At 48.1% G+C, this 23,765-nt stretch overlaps 1 protein-coding gene across 2 annotated transcripts in view; it reads right to left on the bottom strand.

The window, feature by feature from the left end:
* Positions 1 to 3,941: 3,941 nt before the first annotated feature.
* The window catches only part of TM9SF4 (transmembrane 9 superfamily member 4), a 55,448-nt gene continuing 35,624 nt past the window's right edge, over positions 3,942 to 23,765 (bottom strand). The window contains exons 8-19 of one of the 2 annotated variants that reach the window (XR_010836528.1): positions 23,596 to 23,707; positions 22,193 to 22,263; positions 17,967 to 18,099; positions 16,421 to 16,502; positions 16,249 to 16,324; positions 13,352 to 13,435; positions 11,508 to 11,683; positions 10,954 to 11,017; positions 9,660 to 9,779; positions 8,914 to 9,003; positions 5,691 to 5,908; positions 3,942 to 5,364 (exon numbers count right to left, since the gene is read on the bottom strand). Coding sequence is in view for 1 of the 2 variants with exons in the window: in XM_059038248.2 (XP_058894231.1) it covers positions 5,759 to 5,908; positions 8,914 to 9,003; positions 9,660 to 9,779; positions 10,954 to 11,017; positions 11,508 to 11,683; positions 13,352 to 13,435; positions 16,249 to 16,324; positions 16,421 to 16,502; positions 17,967 to 18,099; positions 22,193 to 22,263; positions 23,596 to 23,707 (1,158 nt within the window). In the remaining variant the exon portion in view is untranslated. Of the gene's footprint in view, positions 5,909 to 8,913; positions 9,004 to 9,659; positions 9,780 to 10,953; positions 11,018 to 11,507; positions 11,684 to 13,351; positions 13,436 to 16,248; positions 16,325 to 16,420; positions 16,503 to 17,966; positions 18,100 to 22,192; positions 22,264 to 23,595; positions 23,708 to 23,765 lie in introns of both variants that reach the window. The other variant, XM_059038248.2, reaches the window with a different exon arrangement.

Genomic DNA, 23,765 nt, shown 5'->3' with positions numbered 1-23,765 from the left:
GGGCACGAACCCATGTCCCCCTCATCGGCAGGCGGACTCTCAACCTCTGTGCCACCAGGGAAGCCCTGAACACCTATTTTAGAAAGAAAAAAAAGACCTCAAATAAATCACCTCAGCTTCCACCTTAAGAAACCAGAAGAGAGCAAATTAAAGAGAGATGTCCACTCGCACCATTCAGCACTGTATTTGAGGCTGTAGCCAGTGCAAGACAACATGATCATCTATGTAGAATTCTGAAGGATTATACAAAAGACAAAAAAACCCCACAAAACCTCCCAAAAAACAGCTACTAGAACTAATATGTGAATTTAGCAAGGTTTTAGGATATAAGATCAATACATAAAACTCAGTTGTGGGGCTTCCCTGGTGGCACAGTGGTTAAGAATCTGCCTGCCAATGCAGGGGACACGGCTTCAAGCCCTGGTCCGGGAAGATCCCACATGCTGCGAAGCAACTAAGCCCGTGCGCCACAACTACTGAGCCTGCGCTCTAGAGCCCGCGAGCCACAACTACCGAGACCACGCGCCTAGAGCCCATGTTCCACAAGAGAAGCCACCATAATGAGAAGCCCACGCACCACAACGAAGAGTAGTCCCTGCTTGCCACAACTAGAGAAAGCCCGTGCGCAGCAACAAAGACCCAGCGCAGCCAAAAACAAAACAAAACTCAATTATATTTCTATTGCTACCAATGAAAAAATTAGAAATTAAAAAACACCATTTTTAATGGCATCAAAGTATGAAATAGTTAGGAATAAATCTGACAAAAAGCTGTGAAAGACCTATACACTGAAGGCTGCAAAATATGGTTGAGAGAAATTAAACAGAGAGATATAAGTTGTTCACAGGTCAGAAGACTCAACATTAAGATGTCAATTCTTCCCAAATTGATCTATAGATTTAACAGAATCTCAAATGAAATTACAGCAAGTGTGGACTTCCCTGGTGGTCCAGTGGGTAAGACTACGAGCTCCCAATACAGGGGCCCCGGGTTCGATCCCTGGTTAGGGAACTAGATCCCGCATACATGCTGCAGCTAAGAGTCCGCATGCCTCAACTATACAAAGATCCTGTGAGCTGCAGCTAAGACCAGTGCAGTCTAAATAAATAAATAATTTTTTAAAAAAAGGAATTACAGCAGGTGTTTTTGTGGAAATTGACAAGATGATTTTAAAATTCATATGGAAATCAAAGGGCCTCGAAATGCTGAAAAAGAACAAAATTGGAGGGCTAACAACACCTGATTCTAAGAATTATTATAAAGCTACAGTAATAAAAAGTGTGGCATTGGCATAAAAATGGACAGAACAATGGAACAGAATGGAAATTCCAGAAATAAATCCACACACAGGTGGGCAACTGATTTTTTGTTAGAGACACAAAGAGAAAAGATAAGCTTTTCAAGAAATGGTTTAAAAAAAACAAACACAACAACTTAGATCCATATGTTGCACCTATACTAAAATTGCCTCAAAATGGATCACAGATCTAAACACAAAACCTAAAACTATGAAACTTCTTAAAGAAAACATAGGAGAAAAATCACTGTAACCTTGAGTTAGGCAAAGATGTCTTAGATATGACACCCTAACCCCAATCCATGAAAGAACGAATAGATAATTGGACTCTTTCAAAATTAAAATTTTCTGCTCTTTAAAAGACACTATTAAGAGAAGGAAAACACAAGCCACAAACTGGGAGATCTTTGCAAAGCATATATCTATTAAAGGACTTGTGTGCAGAATCCATAAAGAACTCTCAAAACTTAATTAAAAAAAACAAGCAACTCATTAAAAAATGGGCAAAGGATTTGAACAGACACTTCATCAAAGAAGATATATGGATGACAGATAAGCACATGAAAAGATGCTCAATAAAAGTTGTCACTAGGGATATGTAAATTGAAATCACAGTGAGACATTATTTTGCACCTGTTAGAATGGCTGAAATTAAAAAGATTAACCACAGGAAGTGTCAGAACATGGAGCAACTGGAACTCTTAATATACTGCTGATGGGAATGTGAAATTATAGACACAACCACCTTGGAAAAGAGCTTGGCAGTTTAGTTTAAACATTACCACTATCATATGATCCAGCCATTTCACTGCTTCACTTATTCACAGCAATTTTATTTGTAATAGCCAAAAACTTGAGACACAAATGTCTGTCAATAGATAAGTAGATAAACAAATTATGATACAGCCATACAGTGGGATTTCATATACTCTGAAATATAGAGGAATGAACTACTGATATACATAACAATGTGGATTAATCTCAAAAGTTATGCTGAATGAAAAAAGACAAAAAAGGCATACATATAATTTCATTTATATAAAGCCCTAGGAAAGGTAAACTAATCTATAGTGACAGAAAACAGGAATGATGAGAGGCTAGAGGCCGGGATTACAAAGGACATGAGGAAATTTGGGTCGATGAATATGTTCACTGTCTTGATTGTGGTGATGGTTTCATGATATATGTCAAAACATGGGACTTCCCTGGTGGTCCAGTGGTTAAGACTCCACGCTGCCACTGCAGGGGTTGGGGGTTTGACCTCTGGTTGGGGAACTAAGATCCCATATGCTGCACGGCACAGCCAAAAAATAAATAAATTGTATACACACACACACACACACACACACACATACAGACACACACACACACATCAGAACGTATCAAATTGTGTAGTTTCTGTCAATTATAATTTATATTAAAAATATAAACATAAATACATTAAAAAAATACACATTCTTTAAAAAAAAGCAGCTATAGTAGTGGTTGCAAGAACAGGTCTTGGAGTCTGGCTGCTTCAGTTGAGTACTGCTCTAGCACTCACTTGCCATGGGACGCCCCCCCCCCCAGCAGGCTACCTGAACTACTGGTGCCTGTTACCTCCTCTGTAAAAGGGGGCTAATAACGGAACATGCCTCAGAGGATCATATTCAATATTAAACGGGCTAACACATGCAAAGTGTTTGTAACAGTGTCTGGAACACAGGAAGTATCCCATGAATGGCAACCACCACCTTTCTCACTGAGGTTTGGCATTGGAGTGGGTGGGTCTAACAGGCAAATGTTTTTGTTTGCTGTGCATACCCTACTGTGGTTAACTGTTCTTTCCTCATCATCCACTCCACGTGACTCTGGTGGGCTGAAATTCACAGTATCCAGTACACTTGGGGTAGGCAGCCTGTAATAGGACCCTATCCCCCAGGATGTAGTGATTGGTCCAAGATGTATGAACAGTAACCCAAGCCGGGCCCATCAGAGACCTTTCCTAGGATTTATCTATATTGAGTATCCTAACATAAGGAGATGTCTTTCTTTTTCTTCTGGGCTTTCTAAACTGGCTAATGTAAGCCTAGAGTGACCTGTGCCATGCTCTCCCTGCCTCCCCCATAGGAAAGAAGACTGTTGACAATGGGACAAACGGTACAGAGAAAAGCACAGTTGGAGACAGGGAGAATCTTAAGGCTATCCTTTGTGCCCCTGGATCTATCCAGACCTGAAGCCAAACCACTCCTTTCCTTGCTGACTTATGAGCTAGTCAATCCTCCTTGGGGCTTTAGGCTGTGTGACCCATTTCCACTGCCTGCAACTGAAGCTGTCTTACATGACAGAGAGGTGAAGTGAGTTAGCAGCAAAATATCGGAGCTGGGAATCATTTAAAAACCAGGTCTCACTGCTACCAAAGCTCACACATGATTACCATCTCCTACTTGTGGGACCAGAGGGGCATGCTTAGTGATTCAGTATCGAGGGTCTAAGCAGATGGCAGAGGCTATGAACAAGCACCAGGCAGGGGAAGAGCAGTGGCCTGGGCCCTAGAAAGCCTGACATGAGACTGAGCTTTGAGGGAAACCACTCAGCTCAACACATTTGGGGAATCTGTCTCACCTCAGACCCGTAACCCTTGAAGCGATTCAAGAGACATGACAACAGGACAATGACATATTTATTTACAACTGGACCAAAAAAAGGCATACAGGCATCTTTTAATTAAAAATAATGATGATGATGATTTAAAAAGTCAGAAAAATCGATGCTGTTTGAACCCTTTACGAGGAGTCCGTTTCCCCGCTCCCCCACAAAAGAGAATCTCTTAGGGAAAAAAATCCAACATTCGAATGAACAAGACTCCATTATCATACTCTACTGCTTGGGTTCCCTTTCCTCCAACCTGATTCTTGGTGGACACCGCCTGGCACTGCGGAGTCGCTGTGAGGCAAGGTTGAGAAGATCACCGGTTTGACTGGCAGAGCTGGTGAGGGCTGCTGGGAGAGTGCGGGGGGAGGGGTGGCGGGGAGGGTGGTGTCCTCCTACCTCAGCCAGCATCCTGAGCTTTGTCTTGTGGTGGGCTTCCTCAAGGGGCTGCAGCAAGGGTGGGTGGCTGCTACTTAAACCCTAACTCCAGGGTGGGTTTGGTCTCTTGCAGCTTAAGAGCAAAAGTCTGTGACACGCACAGGGGCCGGGGGTGGGTTAGGAGGAATGGGCGCTGACAGGGAAGCCAGGCCTGTGCGTCAGCTCCTCTTTCTAACTTAGGCTCCTTGCCTATTCCTGGGACTTGGGGAAGGAAAGACAGAACTTACTTTCCATCTTCCTTCTCTCAACCAGTGTTCTGGGTGTTCCTCAAAGGAGGCAAGAACTCAGACAGGAGGTGGAGGGGAGGGGTCTGGCTAAAAGAGCTGTGTATGGGCACTAAGGCTGGGGGATGTCAGGGAGAGTGCCTCTTCCCAGCCACCTAAAGCGGGGGATCTGCTGTCTCCAGGCCTTGTCCTGCCCTGGAAATGGAGGAGAGGGCCCACCCTAGCACACTCTGCAAAGAGCAACAACCCCCACAAGGAAGGGCCTGAGGAGCATCCTGCGGGGTGAGGACCCTCAGCCCAGACACAGACACATGGATGCTTGGTTTGGCTCTGGAAACACTTGGCCCTGGATCCAGGGTTTCTTGGCACGAAGACAGTTCATTGCAAGTCTCTCCTCCGGTCCAGCAAACTCTCACTGCTCTGAGCAGGCGCATCTCCTGCTGTCCTGGGGCATTTGGTGCCCAGTACTTCCAGGGGAGTTCCTTGTAGCAACCAAGACCTAGGCTTGCTCCCAGTGACAAGATGACCGGAGGCCTGGTGGGAAGCCCCGCCTCGAGCAGCCCTGGGAGGAGGCTGGGGAGGAGAGAAGAGGGAGGAAAGGGGGCTGGAAGAGGCTGGTTGGCACTGAGGATGTGTGTCCAGGCTGAGCTGTGCTTTATCGCGGCATCAATGGCGAGGACGGGCAGCGAGAGGCTCAGAAATCTCACCGAAGCCCTGGAAGGCCCAGCGTTTCCTCTTCCAGTTAGTCGTGGGGTGGCCAACAGCCCTGAGGAACTGAGGTGGAGACAGTGACCAGAACCCAGTGTCTTGATGGGTTTATCCATCCTGGATCCATTTGTTAAAAAAACTAAGGAAAAAACTCCAAACCAAAAATAAACCTGAATAAACAGGTCTGAGAGTTCCTGCTGGAGGGAACTTTCTTAGCACTGAAGAAAAACAACCCACAAAAAACTCATCCCCCACAGAACTGGAATAAGATGATGAAGAAAAATGCAAGATTTATCTATAGGCCCTCCCGCCCCCTATGCAGCCCCAGGATCCAGGAACACTGTGCCAGGAGTTACATTCCAAACGAGCAGGAGTTATTTTATTTTACGTGCCTGCAGTTCCCCATGTGGGGTGGCTTCCTGTCTGTGGATGGAGAGGGCCAGGCCACGGTCCACCCTCATCAGTCTATCTTCACAGCAGCGTAGATCTTGCGGACAAACATGTAGGCTGCATAGAAACCGATGGTGCCCGTGAGAAGCCAGAAGGACAGGACCATGAGGGCCGTGTAGCCAAAGTAGAGGAGAGAAGGAATGAACTCGACGATGTCCAGCTGGGGCACGAGCAGGGGAGAGAAGAGAGGGGACACGCTTAGTGCCAGCCTGCCGTGGCCAACTGCGTGTCCCCCGACCTTCTCACTGATCTCGGGGTGAAGCTGAAGACTGGCAAGGGGAAGGGGCCCGCCCCAGGTAGGCAGCGAGGGGCAGGTGGGTCTCAGAGTCACGGTGCACCTTCAGCAGCACCAGGGCCCGTGCACTGCCTTGGATGCTCACAACCACTATGGTAGGTTATTAACCCACTTTACAGACGGGGCACAGTTACACAGCCGGGAGACAGAAGGAGCTGGGATTTGAACCTGGGGCTAGAGGGCTAAGAGCCCAAGGCCCAAATCCATTGACTCAGGCCATTTCTTGTGGGGGTAGGAGGGAGTGGGAGTCTTCCTGGGGAAGGGCCTGGGAGCTCGCTGGGAGATGGGGCTGACCTCAGGGGCCAGTGCCAGAATGACAAAGGCAGCAATGGCCATAGCTGTCACTTCTTCACTCTCCACAGTCCCCAGAACAGTACAGTGAGACTCCTGGATGCAGGAGAGAGGCGTCCAGGGCTCCTGGCTTTAGGAACAGAGAGCCACCATGAGCCTGTCTCAGCCTACAGTCCTCTCCACCTGAGTGCGCTGTCACTTTCATTACCCTCTCACGGGGATTTTTATCTTGGAGCATTTGAACTCCTTTGCAGAGTTCTGAGGCCTGGGCAGGGATGCTAGGGAATCTGGGGTGTGGTGGGGTTTGCGGGGCCAAGTGGAACTAATCTAGGACCTTGGTATCAAGACCTGCCCAGCCCACCAGGGCCTGAGTGGGGCCTGTTCTAGGGCTCATGGGCAGACACATGGTCACAAAATGCCAGGAGCCCAGAAGAAAACAATAAGGGTCACTGTTCGAGACTGTCTCCCTGAAATCAAATATCCTCAAACTAGGGGTGAAGGCCATGTTTTCCAGCTCAACTGCCTATGTCTCCTTTTATGAGCTTTCTTACGGCTGAAGATGGGGTGAAGGTGAGGGGGGAAACAGGGCAGTGGTAAATCCAGTGGTAAAACCAGGAAAGGGATGAGGCACAAAGGCAGCGCTGGAAAGTTCCTTAGAGTTCAGACAGGCCAAGGCCACCATTTTACAGACAGGGCTCTGGGGCTGGAGGAGGTTTTTAGAGCAGAGAAGAAAGCCTGGGCCAGAGGCAGGAAGGGCAGGAGGCTGAGAAGTGACGCTTGTGTAGGCGGCTATGGTAGCAGGTTTTGCTTGCCCAACACTGGCTCCTGTCTTCCTTCTTCCTGGTGTCTCGGGTACCCACTCCCTACTTTGTGGTCCTATTGGGGCTGTCAGTCCTAATACAAAACCTAAGCTAGTCAATCAGAGTATGCCATCCTATTGGACATGAGGAACAGTGAGGGATGGCATGTAGCCTGGGCCAATGAGTGTCTTCCCTGGGATTTATAACATAATGACAGAGGAAAGATGTTCTTTTAGTTCTAGAGCTGCAAAGCTGAGAAAAGGAGACTCTAGGGCTGCTCTTGGTCATCCTTCTACTTTGTAGAAAGATCCTGCCTGCAGATTGAAGCCAAGAAAACACACACAGAGCTGAGGAATAAACATAGAGCCCTGATACCATTTGAGCTGCTGGATCTAACCAAGCCTGAAGCTGGAACTCCAACTTCTTATTAAACTTACATCAGCCAAAACATTCTCTTTTTTGCTTAAGCCAGTTGGAACTGGTTTTGGTCACTTTCCATTCAAAATAGTTCTGATTAATATGGGCTGTAGAGAAGGGAAATTAGATTTGTTCTGCAGGATTCCAAGAACAAGACTATGGTCTGAAGATGGAATTTACAGGGAGACAGATTTCAGTGTGACTTAAGGAAGGCCTTGATAATGACAGGAGCTATCCAAAGAGAATAGGAGCATCAGGAGGGAGTGTCTTCTGTTGCTGGATATGCCAGAGCAGGGGTCAGCAAGCTTTTTCTTAAAGGACCAGATTATAAATAGTTTAGGTCATGTGGCCTCTGTCAAAACTACTCCACTCTGCCCTTGTAGTGTAAAAACAGCCTTGACAATATGTAAATGAACAAGCATGGCTGTGTGCCAATAAAACTTTGTTTACAGAAGCAGGCCTGCTGGCCCATGGGCTACAGTTGGCTGACCCCTGAGCTAGATGATCGCTTGTTGGGATCGCTAGAGAAGAGGGCAGTCAGCAAACTGGAAGCAGGGGTGGAGCACCGCACTCAAATATCTGGACAGTCCTTTCCAACCTGACATTTTTGGGAAAGGGAATTCCACGCTTCACCCAGCTGACCTATGCCTCTAGTTGGGGAATACACCCTGGTTGTGAGCAGAGGACTTCTCGGTTTGGGGTTCTGGATACCCAAAGTATAGCAGGTAAAACTGTCTTCAGCGTAAGCTCCAGAGGTAACATGGGGTCCACAAGAGCGACCCCAGACTCCTCTCAATGGCCCACCTGGTTTATGTGTTACACACAAATCTAATAAACATGCTGCAGGGATCTGTTTGTATTCTTACTCTTATGCCACTCTTTGGGGGCAGTGAGCTCTGTGAGTATAGCCGAGTTCCTAAATCTGAGTGCTAAAGCCTATTTCAAAAGTTTCTGCTTTTACCTCTATTAACTCTTCTCACTTACTTTCATTCTTTCAAGTTAACTGTTCTTTTTTTTTTTTTTCTGTCTTCTTGAGGTGAACACTGTATTAGTCTCTCTTACTTCCTCTAAAAAGCGCTGTAAGGTGATACACTCCGTTTAAGTTCTGCTTTGGCTGTATCTCACAGGTTTTGCGTATAGCATTCTCATTGTCATTTATCCTAAAGGCTTCTGTCACCCAAACATACTCTCTTTCCTAAAATGATTATGTTCTAAGAGCAGGAACAGTTCTAGGATGACTTTGGTCCTCCTCATTCTTGGCAGAAAAGTAAGACTTAGACACTTGGGGTTTTTCCACAAGCACCCTCCCCCACACAATCCTGCCCTAAAAGGGCTAGGGGGCTCCCTCATGCAGGGTGGTACCTTGTTAACAAAATAAAAGATGGCATAGACCAGGACATAGAATGCAGATCCCCCGGAGACTAGGAAATTCCTCCACCACCAGCGGTAATCCTGAGGAGGAAACAGAGAAGGGTCATTGCTGTCTCCAGGCAGAACCTCTTCCCCAAGTTTCAGAGCTGCCTGAGGAACTAAAGACCCTGGGTAAGAACTGTAATATTTGGGGTGATGCTCCAAGCATTTCTTGAGCAAACGCTCACCATGTGCCACATACTATTCTAAGTGCTCTATGTGAATCAGCTCATTGAGTCTTTGCAGCAGCCCTCTGAGTTAGGCCGGGAAGGCACACAGAGGTTAAACAACTGCCCAAGATCCAGAGCTACTAACAGAGGAGCCAGGGTTTCAGCTCAGGCTGTCTGTCCCAGAGCCCTTATTTTGCCCACCAAGAGCTAGTCCCCAGATGGAGTGCAGGTCACCCAAACTGCATCAGCTCTTGAAGAAACCATTACTGGAGTGGACTCAGTACTGACGAGTCTACTGTCATTAGGTCGTGGTGACTTCCCCGCAAGACTATGCAGTGAGGTAGGGATCATTAACTCTAGTCTACAGCTGAACAAATGGAGGCTTGGCAAGGGGAAATGATGTACTTGCTCAAGACCTCATGGCCAGAAGAGGCAGGACCACATGAGAAACCCAGACAGCCTCACTGACCCAATTCAATACTGGACCCAGCTGCCCCCACCCCAAACTGCTGGCCCCATTCCCCTCACCTCTGCACACAGCTGGAAGTATACCATGACGATGCTGATTTGTGAACACGACACCACCAGGATGATGAAGACGAGGAACAGGAAGCCGAAAAGGTAATAGAACTGATTCTCCCAGATTGCCTGCGGATATACCACAGCCGGCCTTCAGCTAGCCTGCCCCCACTCCCCTGGCATTCCCTGCTTGTGCTCGGGAACTCCATCCCTTAGTCAGGACTGGCAGGAATGGAGACACCACCATGACACCACTGGGGCCTGTGGGCCTGGCTCGTGGCTGACTGGTCTCTCCTCCCTGGAGCAAAGGGTTCCTAGGGAGGGGCCGGGGCATGGCTGATCCTGAGATGGGTGGGCCCAGCCTGAACTCAGCAGCTTGCAGAAAATAATGAATCCCACCCCAATCAAAATTACACAGCAGCCACCACTACCTGGGGCAGCTCACCATGTGCCAGGCATAGTGCTACGTGCTTTACGTACAACACCACGTGTCAGCCTATGAAAGCACGGCATTTTACAGTGAAAGAAGTCAAGGTTCAGACAGGCTGGTGATTGGCCCAGTGTCACACAAACAGAATAGATGTAGCCTCCCTGCCCAGGCAGCCAACCTGTCCTAGGCAGGGCTGGGTGGGCGAGGGGGTCTCAGCAGGGATGGGATGGGCCACTCCAGAGGAGTGGATGCTTGTCCGGCACGGACTTAGTGCAAGACCCTCTCTCCATGCTAGGCACTGAGCTGGGTCAGCTGGACTTAGATGGCTCTGAAGAACCGTTCTGCCAACTTTCATCTTGGCATGCCTGGGAGAGGAGTAATCATCATTACAACAGCAGCTACAAGTTAACAAGCATTTCCTGAATGCCAGGCACTGTGCCTTTTATAGACATTATCACGTTCCAGCCTCATGATGATCCTGAGAATTAGGCATCATCCCCCACACTTTCCTAGGAGTTTTGAGTAACTTAGGTAAAGACACGTAGGGACCCAGAAATCAAAGCAGACGCAACAATGATATTAATAACGGTGGTGACTGACTGCAATATTGCTAAAGCAGCCAAAGCAGCTTCTATTTACTGAGCCCTTCCCACACCAGACCCCGTACATATGGCACATCTCACGTAACCTTTCAAGCTGTCCTGAGAGGCAGGACTGTTACCCTATTTTAGGGCAAAGAATGGGGGCTCTGAGAGGCTAAAAGGTCTGTCTGAAATTGCATAGGCGGTAAGAGGCAGAGCCCCTAAGTGGAGGGGTAGGGACTAGGCTAGTGTGGGAGAAGGCGAGGGGTGGGGAGCAAGTGGCAGTACTCACACTGAAGATGAAGAAAAGCTCGATGAACATGGCGCCAAAGGGCAGGATCCCAGCCATGAGAATGCTGCAGAGAATGCGAGGGTTAACGCTGCTGGGAGACCTGGGCCACTGCAAGCTTCGGGCTCCCTCCTGAGCCAGCAAGAATGAGGATGCTTACACTGTTTGGTGGGTCTAAATCTTTCGGCATGCTTTTGTACCATTATAGCCTTTCAAGAGGTGGGCATCATTCTCCCCATTTTATAGATGGGAAAACTGAAGTACAGAGAGGTGGCGTGACTTGCCCAAGGTCCAAGGTAGTCTTTACCTGTCACCCTGCACCTTTCCACTCCACCCCTTCCCTGGCCAACACCGAGTCTGGCTACAACCTGGTCCTCTCTATCTTGGAGTGAAGCTGAGCTTTCAGGAAGTCTACTAGAGCCAGCCAGGGCTGCAGGAGCACCTGTCACAGCCCCCACAGGGGGAGGGTACCCCCTGTCTTTCCCAGGAGATGGCTCAGGGGAACGCTGGCCTTGCCTACCCCAGAAGCCCCCGCTTGGCCCTTGCCGGAGACTCACCCCACAAATCGGTTCATGTACCACCGCTGCTCAGGGATCTGCCGGGGAATCTGGTTGGTGCGCACCGGGTTGTCATATGGCTGCTTGCGGAAGCCGAAGTAGTAACCCAGGTAGACGAGGGGCAGGGAGATCCCGAACCACATGCAGAGCAGGGCCACCATGGTGGGGAAGGGCACCTGTGGGCACAGCACTGTGAGGCTCCACAAGCCCTGAAGCCCAGGCTGGGGCCGTGCAGGGGGAGGGGGACCTTCTGGGTCCCAGGGCAGGAAGGGCACAGCAGGACCACCAGGGTGGGGAAGCTCCTGCAGACACGCCCCCCACAGGGCTCCTGGCCCGACTGTCCTGGGGCTGACCCCAGCCCTGGGAAAAGCAAAGGGCAGATGGAGGGCCAGCCGAGCCGTGAAGTGAAGGAACCACGGCATCCTACAGGAGCTTGTCACCAGGGAGGACGTGGGGAAAGAACAAGGAAGGTGGGACTGAGAGCATGAAGGGGAGAGTGGTCTGTTGGGTGAAGACAAAGGGGAAAAAACAGAAGTGCACAAATAGTGTGTTCCCAATTTCGCTCAATGAAAACACCACAATATACCATGAAGTGAAAAAAGCAGGATATAAAACTGTATGTAGAGAACTCCATTTTAATAAAAACACCCCAATACTTACATGCATATGTGCCTGGAGAGGCCTACACCAAAAAGTTAACAGCACTTCCTCAGATGAGGTATGGGGCTTTGGAATTGATTTTTCATTTTTTAAAAAAATTCCCCTCTGCACAGTCTTAGGTTTTTACAACTTACACAAAATGGAAGAAATGAATGAATATTTGTAAAGTGTTCAGAACAATACTTATTCCAAAGTAAGCACTATATAAATGTTTGCTATTATTTTATAATTTTAAGATTACATTATTCCATTTTAAATATATCTAAAAAGAGGTTAAAAGACTGCAAAAACAGGGAATTCCCTGGCAGTCCAGTGGTTAGGACTCTGCGCTTCCATTGCAGGGGGCATGGGTTCGATCCCTGGTCGGGGAACTAAGATCCTGCAGGCTGCGTGGTGCGGCCCAGTCAAAAAAAAAAAAACAGACTGCAAAAACATACTAAAGATCTACAGTAACTTTTCTGTACTTTCCTTTCTAAAATTTCTGCAATGAGTGTTTATAGTGAGCAGCTGGTAACTGGGAGAAAAATGTTGAGAGAGAGAAGGGAGACATGTATAAAAAAGAGGAAGTGAGAGGAAGAGCACGACCCTGTCTTTCCTGAGGGCAGCTCCCTGGACCGCTGGGAAGGACCCAGTCCTCCGGCAGCCTGGACTGCAAGCCTCACCCAAGGACCTTCTGTGGGCACCTGCCAGTGGAGGGGAGGTGGCTCTCTCCTCCAAGGCTGGGATGGCAAACACCTGCCCCACCTCTCCCACAGCTAATCCATCAAGACCATCTCCTCACCCCCAAATGAGTCCACAATCCTTGTAGGGGGGCTGGTGCTGAGCTCGGGGCAGGGACACTAGGAGGAGAGCCTTGTTTTGGGAGACTGACCTCATCAAGTCATACCAAGCAGCTTTCCCTTGGGTGAGACGAGAGAAATTCCCCAGTTGGCCCTTGGACTGTGAAAATCTCCCTTTAGGGAGATTGGGTCAGCTTTGGTCCCTCTGGTCAGCTGTCTGAAAGAGCCCACGGGAAGGGCAGGACAGATGGATGCATAGGGCTGGAGAAACACTGGCCAGCCCTCAGCCCCCAGGGCTGGGAACAGCCCTCTGGGGACTTAGAAAAGGGAAGGAAGCAGCAGGAAGTGACCTGCAGGAATGGGCCTGAGCACAGCTGGCCCTCCCTTGCCGGGGAGGGCACTTACCGCCCCTGATGAGTGCTTTCCCCAGATGAAGCAATTCAATACGAAGCAGATGCCAAAAACCACGCCAGGGTACAATGTCGCCGTCTGGAAGCAAGAGAGACCAGGCTGGGGAGCTGCATCTAGGGAGAGCTCCCACCTGCCCCATCAGGGCTCCCCGACTAGAGGTTCTCAAGCCCTCCTTGTCCTGTAGGACTCAGCTCAAGGATAAACCCTTCCAGAAAGCATTCCCTGTCCCCCAGACTAGGCAAGCCTCCTCCTGCTCTCTGTCCTTTTAGATCCCTGAACCGCACCGTCCTTGGCCCTCATCTGAGTTCATAATCATGTGTTGTTACCCCCACAGACATAAGCTCTTGGGAGGATCACGTCCTGCTCACTGACGTGCTCCCAGCACTCAGAGCACAGTAGTGTTCAACAAGCATTTGTTGAATAGGAATGACCAAATAAAAGTTTTACTAAACACGTAGGTCTGGGTCTCAACCCAAACTGTCCAGAGTGGTGGGTAAGCTTTAATTGAGTCTTAGGGGCAGTGGGTGCTCGCCTCCACATGAATCAATCATCTCGCCCAATCCTCACTACAGGCCTAGATGGGAAGGACTGTCACTATCCCTTTTCAAGAAGAGGACACTGAGGCCCAGTAACGTTAAATACCCCACACCCCAACTTCACACAGTCAGTTAAGGGTGGAGCAGAGGTTCAAACGCAGGCAGTCTGACCCCAGAGGCCCTGCTCCTGACGCCCTGCGGTGTATTCTATCCAGTCAAGCCTCTGGGGCTGGGGCTCAGGCACTGGAAACCAAAGCCCTAGACCTACAGTGGAGCCTCCTTTACTACTGCGGCTGCCTGAGCATCCAAGAGGGTCTGCCCATGAGGCCTGAGGCTCCCTGCAATCTGGTGCTCAGCTTCACGGCCAGTTTTTTTTTACCTTTAGCCTGCAGCCTCCCACACCCACTAACTGGCCACTGCTCCTCCACATCCCTGACCCTGGGCCTTTATGAGGTAGAGTCATCAGCATCTCAGGTATCTGCGGAACCAGTGGCCTTCTGTATAGCCTCCTTCCAACCACACAACGACCTGAGACTTAGGTGCAACCAGCCCCCACTGGAGAGATGGGGAAACCAAGGCTCAGAGGGCTGGTCAAAGATACCAACCAAGGAAATAACAGAGCCAGAACTGGGATCCAGGAGATTCCAGAACCTGAGGCCTCCCTGCTGGCTGCTTCCATCCAGTTGAAACCCTCCTCTCCAAGGCCCAGCTCAAATGTCATTTCCCCCCCTCCTGTGTGTTCCTGCTTTACGCTGCTGTGTAGCAGAGAATTCCTCGTCTGTCCTCTTGGCGGAAATTTATGGACTGGGCACTGTGCTAGATACCAGGAAGAACAGGAAGAATGTTCAGACCCATAAATGGAGAACAACATAAGTGGCACTCATAGGCCCAAGGCTCTGCCCAGGCCCCTCCGGGGTGCCAAGGAGGACGCTGAAGTTAGAATGGGTGGGGGAGGAAGAGTGACCCCGGAGCTAAGACTTAGCTGCCCACACAGAGGCCGGAGGAGAGAAGAGCAGTTGTACACCTGCACGGCTGCGGCTGCAGCAGAGGCCCGCCTGTGGAGCGAGGCCGAGCTCCACACCAGGGAAGGGTCAGAATCTTGCAGGGAAACTGAGGAGGCCTAGGACGGCCAAGGGCCCAGGCAACAGGGAAAGACGCCTGAACTTGGGCAGGAGTCCTGGGGATGGAGATGGGAAGGAATTGTGGACTATCTGGCAGGAGAACCGTCCACACCTGATGTATGAGAGGAGGCGGGGGCGCTAGTGAGTAGGAGGAAGAAAGGGAGCCACCCAGGTGACTGCCTTGGGGGCCTGGGTGGATGATGGTGCCACCGGATGCAGGGAGCAGGTTTGGGGCAGAGAGACGGAGTTTGCCGTGGGACCAGTACAGGGAGACTTGGAGGGTATCTGGTGGGAGACCTCATCAGGGAAGTCTCACCAGGGGAGGAGAGGGCTGGGTTTTACAGCTCTGAAGATCCCTGGGTCTTAGCACACAGTAGCCTGAGAAAAACACCTGATGCATCAAGAATTTAGGAAACTCTTTTTGATCTTTCCAGCACAATCACTCTCACAGCTCTTCTATACTGAGGGCTTATTAATTGCCAGGGGTATTTGCCAGAGTTGGGACAGCCTGAGTTCCCCTGTGCTTTTGATAGCTATGAGAATGGTTTCAGAAGGCCTGGGTCTAGAGGCTTCTCTGAATTTGGCACCAGGGGTTTCCCTGGTCCTCTAAGGGCTCATTTGCTCTGGGAGAAGGGGCTCAGGGCTCCCTGGGAGGCAGGGTCAACTCTCAGGCGTCCTCCGGTTTCTGTGGTCTTTTCTGCTGCCAAGAACTCTCCTCACCACCAGGAGGACAGGGAACATCAGAAGCTGACCTTATTGAAGAGGAACAGAGGCACCGAAGTCTGGAAAACAGGCGGACAGTGACGTGGGGCCTGGCTTCTCCTGCCCCTGGCAGGTAATTCTCTCTTTACTCTGCTGGGTAGGGTGTTCTCACAGCTGCCCTGCTGATCAGGTTTTGACCTTAAACTTTGACACCTGGGATGGTGTCTAAATCCTGTTATTCTGAATTCCCTATTTCTTCTCGTGCTTGAGCCATGGGACAATGTAGGCTAAAAATCATCTAAGTTCAATTTCCTCTTTTCATGGATGCAGCTACTAAGGCCTCAGAGGTAAGCACCCAGGGGTGAGAGCCCAGCACTCCTGGCCCTCAGGTGTGCTCCTCCCACCCCATCAGGCTGCTGCTCAGAACCTGGCCCTAAACCCCCACCAGAGCCTGCCTATGCTGCTCTCGAGGAGCCCAGGAGGAAGCTTCTTGGCCCCCCAAGAACATGGGGAGGAGGTTTAGGACACTTACACAGAAGGCTCCTTTCTTCCACCGATGGCCTTTTAGAGTGCGGTACAGACGGCCGGCGGAAAATCCACCAAACACCCTGTGGGGAAACGGAAGGGATCCGCACCAAGGGGACCTGTTAGCTGCAGTGCAGGCAGTCTGTGCCAGCCCTGGGACCCCACTCATGCACACGTACCCCATGAACATGAAGAGGAAGCAGGCCGTGGTCATGAGAGCTCCCCGGCTGGAGGGTGACAGCATCCCAAGCATGGCCACAACTGAGGAGGGAGGGGCAAGAGAGGGAAAGTCAGGGTCTCTAGGCCCCAAGGCCCAGTCAGTCATGGGCTGGCTTACAGGGCCGCAGGGCAGGTGAGGCTAGATGAGGCTCCCTACTCCTTGGCTAGATGAGGTTCCCTACTCCCTCTCCCTACTTTACTGGAGAAGACTGGGTCTTAGTTGGGGTTCAGAGGGGTGCAGCAGTTGCTGGGCCATGGCTGGCTGAATCTTTTTCTTTTTTTAAAAAATTTATTTTATTTTAATTTATTTTTGGCTGTGTTGGGTCTTTGTTGCTGCGCGCAGGTTTTCTCTAGTTGCAGTGAGCGGGGGCTACTCCTCAATGCAGTGCTCGGGCTTCCCATTGCGGTGGTTTCTCTTGTTGTGCAGCACGGGCTCTAGGCGCGCGAGCTTCAGTAGTTGTGGCTCAAGGGCTCTAGAGCGCAGGCTCAGTAGTTGTGGCGTACGGGCTTAGTTGCTCCGCGGCATGTGGGATCTTCCCGGACCAGGGCTGGAACCCGTGTCCCCTGCGTTGGCAGGCATATTCTTAACCACTGTACCACCAGGGAAGCCCCATGCATCTTAATGGTTATGGCCAGCCCACAGACCACTTGCAACCAACCAGGCACTGAGCTGAGAGCATTACGAATGCCAGCTCACTGAATCTACCTCATCAGCCCTCTGAGGTGGAGGTTATTTCCCACATTCCTCAGATGAGGCAACTGCGGCTCACGAGGTTAAATGAGCGGCTCACAGAAGTTAAATGACTTGTCCAAGGTCACAAAGCTTGGAGGCATGAGGCTGAGACAGAAATTTAAGCAGATTAGTTGCTAAGAGATTAGATTTTGAAAGTTCTCATGACAAGAAAAAAAAATTTGTAACTGTGCGAGGTGATGGATATTAACTAAACTCACTATGGTAATCATTTTGCAATATATACATATAATATCAAATCATTATTTTGTATACCTTAAACTAATACAGTGTTATATGTCAGCAAAAAAAAAAAAATGAAGTTAAAATGGTAAAAAAAAAAATTTAGGCAGATTGATTTCAGAACTGCCTGTAACTACTATATATTCATTTTGGGGGGTGTTTTCTGAGAAAAAAGACCTGATTCCAGTCCTAATCCTGGTGCTGAAATGGGTAAGTCACTTAATGCCCGACTGCAAAAGGAGGCCAACCTCAGAGTGCTGATATGTGGCTTCACTGGTGGTGTGGATGTCGGGGGCTATTGATGGTGCTGGAAAGATCTGAGGAGGAGCAAATCACCAGGGCCTGTGGCTGAGAGGACCAGCCCTCTTGCTGGGATTGACGGCTCTGTCTGGCCCAGCGATGTTGACATGCCCCCCCGCCCCAGGAAGGGAAGCCTACCCTTTTCTCAGACTCAGGCCTTCGCTGCTCTGGTGACCACAGCTCCCCCTCCCCAAACCCCCCACCCCACCTCCACCCCTGCCGGGCTTACTCACAGATGACGATGAGGATCATACAGAAGAGCTGAATGCCTGAGCCCAGCAGGGAGCTGAGGATCATGGGGTACTGGGGGGGCCTGAAGACGTCGCCATGCACCAGCTTCCACCCGGACTCTTCCATCGTGTCTTCCTGCAGCAAAGGGCCAGAAAGTGAGGCTCTTCTTGGGCTCCGGACAAGGCAGATCCTGCAGGGACCACCCCCAAGGACCCACATCTCTGACCAGGGCTGAGGGTCCCTCAGGTGTCAACCAGCTCCACTCTGACACAGGAGTATAAGTGACATGAGAACGTACTTCCCAGGGAACTGTCACACGGAAAAAGGAGGGCACAAACATGGGCTTACAGCTATATAAAAGGAAAATCTCCTCCCCACATTCCACAAACCAAATGCATGGAAAAATAATGTAAACCAGCACACTAAAATGTTAACTGTGATAGTTTTTGAGTGGTGTCTTTAGAAGCAATTTATTATTTTTTAACTGATTATAAAAGTAATATAGGCACACCTATTTTATTGTGCTTCATTTTACAGCACTTCACAGATATTGTATTTTTTACAAATTGAAGGTCTGTGGCAACCTGCATCAAGTCTATTGGCACCATTTTTCCAACAGCATTTCCTCATTTTGTGTCTCTGAGTCACATTTTAGTAATTCTCACATTTCAAAATTTTTCATTATTATTATATCTGTTATAGTGATCTGTTATCAGTGATCTTTGACATTACTATTGCAATTGTTTTGGGGTGTCGTGACCTGTGCCCATATAACATGGCAAACTTAATCAGTAAATGTGTTCTGATTGCTCCACCAACCAGTTGTTCCCCCATCTCTCTCCCTCTCCTCCAGCCTCCCTCTTCCCTGAGACGTAACAATATTGAAATCAGGCCATTTAATAACCCTACAATGGCCTCTAAGTGTGTAAGCTAGAAATGATTAAGCTTAGCAAGGAACATGTGTCAAAGGCTGAGATTCTTGAAAACTAGAACTCTTGCACCAAATAATTAGCCAAGTTGTGAATGCAAAAGAAAAGTTCTTGAAAGAAATTAAAAGTGCTACTGCAGTGAATACAGGAATGATAAGAAAGCAAAACAGCCTTATTGCTGTTATGGAGAAAGTCTGAGTGGTCTGGATAGAAGATCAAACCAGCCACAACATTCCCTTAAGCCAAAGCCTCATCCAGAGCAAGGCCTAACCCTCTTCAATTCTAAGAAGGCTGAGAGAGGTGAGGAAGCGGCAGAAGAAAAGTCTGAAGCTAGGAGAGGTTGGTTCATGAGGTTTAATGAGAGAAGCCCATCTCCATAACATAAAAGCGCAAGGTAAAGCAGCAAGTGCTGATGTAGAAGGTGGCTACACTAAACATCAGATATTCCATGTAGACGAAACAGCTTCGATTGGAAGAAGATGCCATCTAGGACTTCCATAACTAGAAAGGAGAAGTCAATGTCTGGCTTAAAAGCTTCAAAGGACAGGCTGACTCTCATTAGAGGCTAATGCAGCTGGTGACTTTAGGTTGAAGCCGATGCTCATTTACCATTCCGAAAATCCTGGGGCCCTAAAGAATTATGCTAAATCTACTCTGCCTGTGCTCTAGAAATGGGACAACAAGCCTGGATGATAGCACATCTGTTTACAACATGATTTACTGAATACTTTAAATCCACTGTTGAGACCTACTGCTCAGAAAGATTCCTTTCAAAATATCCCTGCTCATTGACAATGCGCCTGGTCATCCAAGAGTTCTGCTGGAGATGCACAACGAGATTACTGTTATTTTCATGCTTGCTAACACAACATCCATCCTGCAGCCCATGGATCAAGGAGTCATTTTGACTTTGCAGTCTTATTATTTAAGAAATACATTTCATAAAGCTATAGCTGCCATAGAGTGTGATTCCTCCGATGGATCTGGGCAAAGTAAACTGAAAACCTTCTGGAAAGGATTCACCATTCTAGATGCCATTAAGAACATTCGTGATTCATAGGAAGAGGTCAAAATACCAACATTAATAGGAGTTTTGAAGAAGCTGATTCCAACCCTCATGGATGGAATTGTGGGGTTCAAGACCTCAGAAGAAGAAGTAATTGCAGATGCAGTGGAAACAGCAAGAGAACTAGAATTAGAAGTGGAGCCTAAAGATGGGACTGAACTGCTGCCATCTCATGATAAAACTGCAACGGATAAGGAGTTATTTCTTATGGATAAGCAAAGAAAGTGGTTTCTTGAGACGGAATCTACTCCTGGTGAAGATACTGTGAAGATTGTTGAAATGACAAGATAGGATTTAGAATATTATATAAACTTGGTTGATAAAGCAGAGGCGGGGTTTGAGAGGACTGACTCCAATTTTGAAAGAAATTCTGCTGTGGGTAAAATGCTATCAAACAGCATTGCATGTTTACAGAGAAACTGTCCATGAAACGAAGAGTCAATTGATTTGGCAAATTTCACTGCTGTCTTATTTTAAGAAATCGCCACAGCCACCCCAACCTACAGCAAGCAACACCCTGATCAGTCAGCAGCATCAACACTGAGGTGAGACCCTCCACCAGCAAAAAGATTAGGACTTGCCAAAGGCTCAGATGACAGTTAGCATTTTTAGCACTAAAGTATTTTTAAATTAAGGTATTTTTTTAGACATACTGCTACTGCACACTTAATAGGCTACAGTATAGTATAAGCATAACTTTTATATGCACTAGGAAACCAAAAAATTTGTTTGACTCCCTTTACTGTGATTAATCACTTTATTGTGATGGTCTGGAACTGAGCCTGCAATATCTCTGAGGTATGTCTGTATGTGCTCTTACTTGTGTAATAAGTAAAAAAAAAATTTTGATATATGGCATGATATTCAAATGAACAAAAAGTAGTAAATGAGTATTGTAGACAATTTTTTAAAAATCCAGAAAGACTGAACAAAAAATATAAAACTCATAAACATTCATAGATTAAAAAATAAACCAGAAAGAGAAAATGATTTATATACTTAATAATACCACTGTTTTGACATATTTCCTTTAGTCTTTTATGTATGTACATGTGCATATGTATATATAATTTTTAACAATAAAATACTGTATTTACTGTGTAACAATACTTTGTTATTTTAAGCTGATGTATGATCATGAGCATTTCCTTATGTCAATAAACACTCTTTACAATTACTATTTTAATGTCTGTACAATTTTTCATTGTATGGCTGTACCATAATATAACCAATCCATTATTATGGAATATCAGGCAATTTCCAGTTTATTTAAATGATAAAAAAGGCTGCAATAAATATTTCTAGATCAAATTTTTGTGGTTTTAATGCTTTCCTTAGGAAAATTCTAGAAGATAGTGGATCAAAACAAGTTAACTAGGACTTCCCCGGTGGTCCCGTGGTTAAGACTCTGTGCTTCCACTGCAGGGGGTGAGGGTTCAATACCTGGTTGAGGAACTATGATCCCACAGGCTGCACCAGAAGTTAAAAGTGCAGCCAAAAGTTAAAAACAAAACAAACAAACAAGTTAACTATTTGGCAGCTCATGATATGTACTGCCAATTAATAACTTTTCAGAAATCTACCAGTTTACACTTACACAGGTGGCATGAAAGGGTGCTTATCTCACATGAACCTTGCCGGCAATTAGTACTATATATACGAATCTGTGCTAATTTGAAGGTCCAAAACTGTCTTCTCATGACTGTTTGACACTGCATGTTGGGGGCTTATCCCTGAGGTAAAAACAGTTTTTTACATGTTTACTGGCCATGTATGGTTCCTTGTCTGTAAATTTTTTGTTCATTATCACATTAGAGACTTCAGTGTTTTTTTTTTTTTAGAGATTTTATACCAGTTCTTTTAACTATCATCTTTTAAAAAATTGGTTGCATATAGTTTTGCCATTTCACTTTTCTGTTGTTTATATATCTTAACATGCGGATTAAAGTCAAATTAATCCATTTTCCTTTCTGTCATTTCTTCCATTGTTTTTACACTTAGAAATTAGAAAGCCTTATCCCCATCACTTTCGGTCATTAAACATTTTGTTTTCCTTTTCAATACTTGGTTTATGCTATGAATGATAACACACACACACACACACACACACACACACACACACACACACAGGCACGTGCGTGCACGTGCACGTCCTGGTCTGGTAGGCCCAGAGCCCCACTGCTAGACTGCCCTCCCTCTGCAAGTCCATCCCTCCCCAGCCAAGACCTCGTACAATGTCATCCTCCTTATTATAGTTGGCGATGTCCTTCCGGAGGGTCCGAATGATAATCATACTCAGGATGCCTGAAACAAACAGGGGCGGGGAAGAAGAGGAGTCTCAGCACGGCCAACTGAGTCTTCTGTGCTGCTTGCCCTCCGGGCACGCGTGGCTTCCTCTAGTGGGAACTGGCCATACAGCCGCCTCAGGTTCTCTCCTGGGCATAGCTCCACCCCAGCTACAGGGCAGGGGAAACAGAGGGTCACCCCCCAAGGAGGGGGAAGAATGAGCTGCTGGGATGGGCGGAGGCAGTCATAGGACACCGCTTGTATTGCAGGGAGAACAGCATCCCAGCTCCTCCAGGGCTTGGTCCTTCCAGCCTCTCCAGCCTCACCTCCTCCCAGGCTCGCCTCTCACTTGCCTCTGGTTATTTGTTGCTTTTAGTTATCAGGTCACAGCCCCATCTCTCTCTCACCTGCGTGCCTGTAACCCAGGCTGTTCCCTTTACCCGAATGCCCCACTCTGTCCTGACTCCTACTCACACTTCAGGACATCTTCTCTTCTCAACACCCCAAGCATTTCGGAGGCACCCCAATTTGTACTTGCACAGCACCCTGTTTACCTATCTAGGCAGCACAAGACAATGGGTTGTAGGACCTTGAGCTAACTTAACACTTTTTGGCTTAGCTCATGGGGCTGCGAGGATGGGGATGCATGTAAAGTGTTTATTAGCACAGCAGCTGGCCCCTGGGTAAATGTTTAATAAAGACAGCATTATCTATACTTCTCCTGATACTGAAACGATCAGTTTCATTCCACCTCTGACAACCACCCTCACCCTGCTCACTGCCCTCTTGCCATCTGGCTCCTCACCAAGCCTGTCTCACTGCAGGGCCATGACCCTTGCTGGAACCGTCTTTCCCTAGGTTTCTGAATGGTGGCTCCTCATTCAGAGAGGCCTCCTCTAAAGCAGCCTTCACCCTTTCCTCAACAACCATGCATATGCTTCACAGCACTTAGCACTATCTGGAACCCCACTACTTCTGTGCTTTTCTGTCTCTCTCCTGCCACCAGAATACAGACCGTGAGGGCAGAGACTGGGTTGGGCTTGCTCAACACCGTATCTAGCACGCGGCATGGGGCCCGAACAGGATAAGCAACGACCAAACACTGCTGAATGAGTCAATGAAGGTGTGCGTGAAGAGGCGGCGCAGTCTTCCCCTAGGGAGCTCTCCAGAGTAGAGGGTGAATCTTGTTTACCTCTGTGTACTGATGCCTTGCACAGAGCCCTAATGTCTGTTTTGGACCTATGCTTGGCTCCAAGAACACCCTAGAAGTCTCCTGGGAGTGATGTGACACCTCAGCCCCTCATCCCTCATCCCCTGTCCTCTCCACCCTCCAATCCACAGCTCTCTCACCTGACAGGAAGAAGACCACCACGACGGAGTTAATGATAGAAAACCAGTGGATCTGTACATCACTCATGGTCAGGTAAGTGTCCCAGCGAGAGGCCCATTTGATGTCACTCTCCTGGCGGTGGGGAGGAAGCACTTGAGAGTCAGGCCTCCACCTTGACAACTCCTGCTCG

The sequence above is a fragment of the Kogia breviceps genome, chromosome 14 (genome assembly GCF_026419965.1).
Source record: "Kogia breviceps isolate mKogBre1 chromosome 14, mKogBre1 haplotype 1, whole genome shotgun sequence".
NCBI classification, from domain to species: domain Eukaryota; kingdom Metazoa; phylum Chordata; class Mammalia; order Artiodactyla; family Physeteridae; genus Kogia; species Kogia breviceps.
The sequence above is the reverse complement of the archived record's forward strand: the minus strand, read 5'-3'. Positions and strand labels throughout refer to the sequence as shown.